Here is an 8513-nt window from a genome sequence, read left to right on the forward strand (position 1 = left end):
AGTATATGAGTGTGTATCTGTGATAGGCGTGTTGTTGCATACCTGCGTATAACAGTATATGAGTGTGTATCTGTGATAGGCGTGTTGTTGCATACCTGTGTATAACAGTATATGAGTGTGTATCTGTGATAGGCGTGTGTTGTTGCATACCTGTGTATAACAGTATATGAGTGTGTATCTGTGATAGGCGTGTGTTGTTGCATACCTGTGTATAACAGTATATGAGTGTGTATCTGTGATAGGCGTGTTGTTGCATACCTGTGTATAACAGTATATGAGTGTGTATCTGTGATAGGCGTGTGTTGTTGCATACCTGTGTATAACAGTATATGAGTGTGTATCTGTGATAGGCGTGTTGTTGCATACCTGTGTATAACAGTATATGAGTGTGTATCTGTGATAGGCGTGTGTTGTTGCATACCTGTGTATAACAGTATATGAGTGTGTATCTGTGATAGGCGTGTGTTGTTGCATACCTGTGTATAACAGTATATGAGTGTGTATCTGTGATAGGCGTGTGTTGTTGCATACCTGTGTATAACAGTATATGAGTGTGTATCTGTGATAGGCGTGTGTTGTTGCATACCTGTGTATAACAGTATATGAGTGTGTATCTGTGATAGGCGTGTGTTGTTGCATACCTGTGTATAACAGTATATGAGTGTGTATCTGTGATAGGCGTGTTGTTGCATACCTGTGTATAACAGTATATGAGTGTGTATCTGTGATAGGCGTGTGTTGTTGCATACCTGTGTATAACAGTATATGAGTGTGTATCTGTGATAGGGGTGTGTTGTTGCATACCTGTGTATAACAGTATATGAGTGTGTATCTGTGATAGGCGTGTGTTGTTGCATACCTGTGTATAACAGTATATGAGTGTGTATCTGTGATAGGCGTGTGTTGTTGCATACCTGTGTATAACAGTATATGAGTGTATCTGTGATAGGTGTGTGTCGTTGCATACCTGTGTATAACAGTATATGAGTGTGTATCTGTGATAGGTGTGTGTCGTTGCATACCTGTGTATAACAGTATATGAGTGTGTATCTGTGATAGGTGTGTTGTTGCATACCTGTGTATAACAGTATATGAGTGTGTATCTGTGATAGGTGTGTTGTTGCATACCTGTGTATAACAGTATATGAGTGTGTATCTGTGATAGGTGTGTTGTTGCATACCTGTGTATAACAGTATATGAGTGTGTATCTGTGATACGTGTGTTGTTGTTGCATACCTGTGTATAACAGTATATGAGTGTGTATCTGTGATACGTGTGTTGTTGTTGCATACCTGTGTATAACAGTATGTGAGTGTGTATCTGTGATAGGTGTGTTGTTGCATACCTGTGTATAACAGTATATGAGTGTGTATCTGTGATAGGCGTGTGTTGTTGCATACCTGTGTATAACAGTATATGAGTGTGGATCTGTGATAGGTGTGTTGTTGCATACCTGTGTATAACAGTATATGAGTGTGTATCTGTGATAGGCATGTGTTGTTGCATACCTGTGTATAACAGTATATGAGTGTGTATCTGTGATAGGCGTGTTGTTGCATACCTGTGTATAACAGTATATGAGTGTGTATCTGTGATAGGCGTGTTGTTGCATACCTGTGTATAACAGTATATGAGTGTGTATCTGTGATAGGCGTGTGTTGTTGCATACCTGTGTATAACAGTATATGAGTGTGTATCTGTGATAGGTGTGTTGTTGTTGCATACCTGTGTATAACAGTATATGAGTGTGTATCTGTGATAGGCGTGTGTTGTTGCATACCTGTGTATAACAGTATATGAGTGTGTATCTGTGATAGGCGTGTTGTTGCATACCTGTGTATAACAGTATATGAGTGTGTATCTGTGATAGGCGTGTGTTGTTGCATACCTGTGTATAACAGTATATGAGTGTGTATCTGTGATAGGCGTGTTGTTGCATACCTGTGTATAACAGTATATGAGTGTGTATCTGTGATAGGCGTGTGTTGTTGCATACCTGTGTATAACAGTATATGAGTGTGTATCTGTGATAGGCGTGTTGTTGCATACCTGTGTATAACAGTATATGAGTGTGTATCTGTGATAGGCGTGTGTTGTTGCATACCTGTGTATAACAGTATATGAGTGTGTATCTGTGATAGGCGTGTGTTGTTGCATACCTGTGTATAACAGTATATGAGTGTGTATCTGTGATAGGCGTGTGTTGTTGCATACCTGTGTATAACAGTATATGAGTGTGTATCTGTGATAGGCGTGTGTTGTTGCATACCTGTGTATAACAGTATATGAGTGTGTATCTGTGATAGGCGTGTGTTGTTGCATACCTGTGTATAACAGTATATGAGTGTGTATCTGTGATAGGCGTGTTGTTGCATACCTGTGTATAACAGTATATGAGTGTGTATCTGTGATAGGCGTGTGTTGTTGCATACCTGTGTATAACAGTATATGAGTGTGTATCTGTGATAGGCGTGTTGTTGCATACCTGCGTATAACAGTATATGAGTGTGTATCTGTGATAGGCGTGTTGTTGCATACCTGTGTATAACAGTATATGAGTGTGTATCTGTGATAGGCGTGTGTTGTTGCATACCTGTGTATAACAGTATATGAGTGTGTATCTGTGATAGGCGTGTGTTGTTGCATACCTGTGTATAACAGTATATGAGTGTGTATCTGTGATAGGCGTGTTGTTGCATACCTGTGTATAACAGTATATGAGTGTGTATCTGTGATAGGCGTGTGTTGTTGCATACCTGTGTATAACAGTATATGAGTGTGTATCTGTGATAGGCGTGTTGTTGCATACCTGTGTATAACAGTATATGAGTGTGTATCTGTGATAGGCGTGTGTTGTTGCATACCTGTGTATAACAGTATATGAGTGTGTATCTGTGATAGGCGTGTGTTGTTGCATACCTGTGTATAACAGTATATGAGTGTGTATCTGTGATAGGCGTGTGTTGTTGCATACCTGTGTATAACAGTATATGAGTGTGTATCTGTGATAGGCGTGTGTTGTTGCATACCTGTGTATAACAGTATATGAGTGTGTATCTGTGATAGGCGTGTGTTGTTGCATACCTGTGTATAACAGTATATGAGTGTGTATCTGTGATAGGCGTGTTGTTGCATACCTGTGTATAACAGTATATGAGTGTGTATCTGTGATAGGCGTGTGTTGTTGCATACCTGTGTATAACAGTATATGAGTGTGTATCTGTGATAGGCGTGTTGTTGCATACCTGCGTATAACAGTATATGAGTGTGTATCTGTGATAGGCGTGTTGTTGCATACCTGTGTATAACAGTATATGAGTGTGTATCTGTGATAGGCGTGTGTTGTTGCATACCTGTGTATAACAGTATATGAGTGTGTATCTGTGATAGGCGTGTGTTGTTGCATACCTGTGTATAACAGTATATGAGTGTGTATCTGTGATAGGCGTGTTGTTGCATACCTGTGTATAACAGTATATGAGTGTGTATCTGTGATAGGCGTGTGTTGTTGCATACCTGTGTATAACAGTATATGAGTGTGTATCTGTGATAGGCGTGTTGTTGCATACCTGTGTATAACAGTATATGAGTGTGTATCTGTGATAGGCGTGTGTTGTTGCATACCTGTGTATAACATGCATTACCGATACTGAGCTCCCTCCTCTTCCCTCCCAGGGAACTGTATGAGTGAATTCATGGGGCTGATTAAGGGTCAGTACGAGGCTAAGGAGGAGGGGTTCCAGCCCGGCGGGGGGAGCCTGCACAGCGCGATGACCCCCCACGGGCCGGACGCCGACTGCTTCGAGAAAGCAAGTGGGGCCGAGCTGCAGCCGGAGAGAGTAGCAGACGGGACACTGGTAAGGAGCAACGGGCGACACTGCCGCACATACGGCTGCTTTAACATGCAGTCCTGTATATAGCAACTCCCGTCCTCAAGGGCCACCAACAGGTCAGGTGTTCAAGACATCCCTGCTTCAGCACAGGTGGTGCAGTCATTGACTTGGCCACCTGTGCTGAAGCAGGGATATTCTGGAAACCTGACCTGTTGGGTGGTGATGAGGATTGGAGTTCGCCATACCTGCTACATGGGAACAAATTGAGCTTATAATGAGTGTGATAAGTTTAATAATAAGTTACAAGGGGATTTGTCCCTGTTTTTTAAACAAACCGGTATCCGTATCTTGTAACCGTTGTATGCCGGATTCTTGGTAAACACTATAATATAAATGGGGGGGGGGGGGTTCTGCCCTTATATAATTAGTGCTCAGACCATGAGCTGGGGCGAGCACATTATAATTAGGGTGCAACACACAACTATTCCCATTCTTGGTCTCCCCCAGTATAAATAAGGAGCATTTACCTAAAAATAGTATGGAAATACTTATCATTTTTGATTTACCAATATGGGAGCAATAGTAAGTATAAGTGGCACAGCGCTGCTTATAGAAAGCACACAAGTATTATTCTGCTTCTGGTGCTTACCGTCCAGTGGTCCCGGCGTCTCGAAGCTGGACCTGATAATCGGCACAAAATAGAGGAGAAGGAGAAGGAGCACACAGGAGACCAGTTTTGAGTTTGTAAAAACTTAAAGTATTCCCAGCATCAGAGCTAATAAAGGTAACGTCTCAGGACTAATGCGTCCCTTCCTCTGGGTGCTGGGTCTGAGGTGCTGGTTCTGAGGAAGGGACACATTAGTCCTGTAACGTTACCTTTATTAGCTCTGATGCTGTGAATACTTTATTGAAGTTTTTTCAAACTCAAAACAAGTCTCCTGTGTGCTCCTCTTCTCCTCTGTTTTGTGCCGATTTACCAATATGAGCATCACCTGATTTAACCTATTAAACATAGCGCTGTCATCTTATTAACCCCCTGTGATGTGGGTGCTATGTGGGACTAACCCTTTGTTTTATAGATGGGCTGTTAAATGAGTGTGGCGCATTGGCGGGGTTATTAATGACGCTGGGTTTGTCTCTTGTCCAGGCCTTCATGTTTGAGTCGTCCTTTAGCATGGCGGTGACCAAGTGGGGAATGATAACCTGTAACCGCCTGGACAAGAATTACTACCGGTGCTGGGAGCAGCTGAAGAACCACTTCAACCCCGCCCGGAAAACAAGCAGCAAGTGATGGTCCATCGGGAGGAGACCAGCAGCAAGTGATGTACATCGGGAGGAGACCAGCAGCAAGTGATGTACATCGGGAGGAGACCAGCAGCAAGTGATGTACATCGGGAGGAGACCAGCAGCAAGTGATGTACATCGGGAGGAGACCAGTAGCAAGTGATGTACATCGGGAGGAGACCATAGGTCTGAGGTTTATGGTCATAGACCCATCCCCTCACATCTGTATCACTATCAGTCCCGGAGCTGGAGGGACCTCCTGCACTCCGGGCTGAATAGCATCCGCCACCACGCAGCTACGGGGACTTACCCCTCTGGTAGGACCCTGCGGTCCTCATAATGCTCCAAATCCTCCTCCAGTTGTCCTTCGACCGCCCATCTGTCGGTAAGCCATACCCCGCACATCTCTCCATGACTTTCTCTCTGGTCCACGACCTGAACCTTCCTGAGCGATCGCTCATGGTGCCTTCGGGGTATGGGTGAAGGGAACAGTGAAGTCTCTCGTGCTCTTTAGAAGTGTGTGTCAGTTGCTACTTGTCTGAGGATCTCGCAAGCTACAAGGTCCTTATTATATTACAGAGCCCCGCAGGAAACTGCAATATAGGTTCAATCAGTATCCCACCACGCTGCCACCAGTTATTTAAAAGCCTGTCACGATGGACACCAACTTTATCAACACATTTATATTTCTGGGTACTTGATTGAACAGAACAAGTTTAAAAATAAATTGTGATTTTTTTTCCTTAATAGACAAACACACGACATCTGCAGAATACACTTAAAACAACACTTACTGGGATAAGGGAACGAAATAAATTGTCCTTGGAACGAAATAAATTGTCCTTTGCTTGCAAGTGCAAGAAATGAAGCCTTGGTTTAAAGGATCTGTGGCCAGATCACAAGTTGCTGATCTGATATCTTAGCCACCTCAAAGTATTTCGTGGAACTTCGTTAGAATTCGTTCCAGAGTCACCAGGGCTAACGAATTCCAAAATTTGGGGCAAATCCTTGGTTACATTGTTATTAACCCCTTCACTCCTGGATCAGTTGCCGCTGTGCTGAAACAAAGCCTTGCATCTTTACATCATGGATCAAAATTCAGGAATCACACTGGGGATACCTGGGGAGCCACAGTTATAGACTGCCCAAAGCTATCTTTAACATGTGGATCCAATCCCCCTCGTGGGAACCATTAACCCACCAATAGCCAGTTTACCCACAGTTCATAAGACCGGTCAAAAGGGCTGTCCGGTGGGTAGGGCGCATGGGTCAGGTTGATGCCCATGCCACTTAGCATACCTGGGCTACACCCGTAACTTGGTGCCACTGAGTCTGATTTCTGACCCAGAGGTGTCACTAGCCTGACATCTGTTGAGCATCAGTATGCCAGTTTTGTATACATTATGGGTCTTCTGGGTCTTTTCATAACGGACACTCTTTTAGACAGGGAGATGCTAATCAGCTAGATCCCTTTGAGGCTCCGTCATAAAAATACCCCAGCTCATTCACCCATCTCAGAGCTGTATGTCCACGGAATTCCTGCTTGGACTTACAAAAAATACCTCCTGCCTTACATTTAAAATCTGCAGTTTTTACATACTTTATTAAAACAACATGTTACGTTTGTGTTATAACTGTAAAAATGATATGTATGTGCATGAAGTGGTTCACTATATTTGCACCTCAAAAATCAGGTTTCTGAGTGGTTTCGTTCTAGAATGAGTATTTCTCATTGAAATGCCGGCTTCTATACCGCCATCATGTGTCTGTTAGAGGGTATGGCAAGCAATGCATCTTGTCTTTTAACCTCTCAGGCAGGGAATGGCCTGCAAATGAGGGATAAAAATGGCTGGGACAGGGCAAACACAGGAGTAATGCATAGCAAGTCAGTTTAACCCCTTCCTTCCCATGTCACAATAATCTCCGGTGGCCCTAATTCAAAACGGCGAGATTAGGAAAAATGATTAGTTAAATATACAAATCGGTGCATTGGTAACTGTGTGTTACCCTGTTTAACCCATTACGGAATAGGGACAACAGGTGGCCTTATGTGTTAAGAACAAAGTGGTGAAATTCAGGGGGGAAAACTGCCCCCCATATGTGTCAGAGAAAATGAATCCTATTAAAATTAATGTGATTTTTATCGTGTCCCCAAAGGACACCACGTTTGCTTTGATCCGTGTCCTTTAATGTCACCATTTGATGTGCTGAGAGTGAGCATCTCTCGCAGGGTTCCAAGCAGAGAGGGGGGCAAAGCAATCCGGGGTGAGACTGATCACATAGTATGAACAGGGCACCCCCAGTGACACCCGAAGCCCGAGTATAAATTAGAGTCCCAATTTAAAAGGACTGAATGTCAGTGATTTATTAAAGCATATACAGTAACTCCCCTCTCTGAATGCTACATAAATGTGTTATTACTGTATTGTGACAATAATAATATTATTATAAATAATATACACACATTTTGGACCAAGTAACTGGGACTTCCGATTTAAATACTAACCCTGAAGAATAGCCATTAAAGGCCCTGGATTATTCTCAGGATACGCTACATGCGTATTTTCAGGTTATTCCTGCAAATGTTAGCTGCTGTTACTGTTCTTTCCTTTGCCATCAAAGCACAGCTGCTTTTCTGCACAGTATACAACTTTAGCCTATAATATGTCATGTTACTGCCAGGAGGATAACACAGGTTACCCACAATTGCAACACTACAGCAGGCGTATCGGTATGTGACACGGAGCAAATACCCACAACATGAATCGCTCCGTCCTTCAACACACAAAGCACAACACACAAAGCACAATTTCGTTCAAAATCCAATGTTTTTTTTTTTTTTTTAATAAATCAGTGGTGCAGTATTAGATATTTACTGGATTTGTTTTCAATTGTTTTGTACTAACCACACCCTGACATCACACACCACCTGACCACACCGTAATATCACACACCTCCTGACCACAGCGTGACATGACACACCTCCTGACCACACCATGACATCACACACCTCCTGGCCACACCCTGACACCACACACCTCCTGACCACACCGTAATATCACACACCTTCTGACCACACCGTGATATCACACACCTCCTGACCACACCGTGATATCACACACCTCCTGACCACACCGTGATATCACACACCTCCTGACCACACTGTGATATCACACACCTCCTGACCACACCGTGATATCATACACCTCCTGATCACACCGTGATATCACACACCTCCTGACCACACCGTAATATCACACACCTCCTGACCACAGCGTGACATGACACACCTCCTGACCACACCATGACATCACACACCTCCTGGCCACACCCTGACACCACACACCTCCTGACCACACCGTAATATCACACACCTTCTGACCACACCATGATAT

General features: G+C 43.4%; 1 protein-coding gene across 1 annotated transcript in view; it reads left to right on the top strand.

The window, feature by feature from the left end:
* Positions 1-7985, top strand: part of HGD (homogentisate 1,2-dioxygenase) — an 84014-nt gene extending 76029 nt beyond the window's left edge. Inside the window, exons 13-14 of the mRNA XM_075592902.1 lie at positions 3677-3858; positions 4982-7985. Coding sequence (XP_075449017.1) covers positions 3677-3858; positions 4982-5125 — 326 coding nt within the window. The 3' untranslated portion in view covers positions 5126-7985. The remainder of the gene's footprint in view (positions 1-3676; positions 3859-4981) is intronic.
* The last annotated feature ends 528 nt before the right edge of the window (positions 7986-8513 follow it).

Source organism: Ascaphus truei, chromosome 3 (genome assembly GCF_040206685.1).
Source record: "Ascaphus truei isolate aAscTru1 chromosome 3, aAscTru1.hap1, whole genome shotgun sequence".
In the NCBI taxonomy this organism is placed as follows: domain Eukaryota; kingdom Metazoa; phylum Chordata; class Amphibia; order Anura; family Ascaphidae; genus Ascaphus; species Ascaphus truei.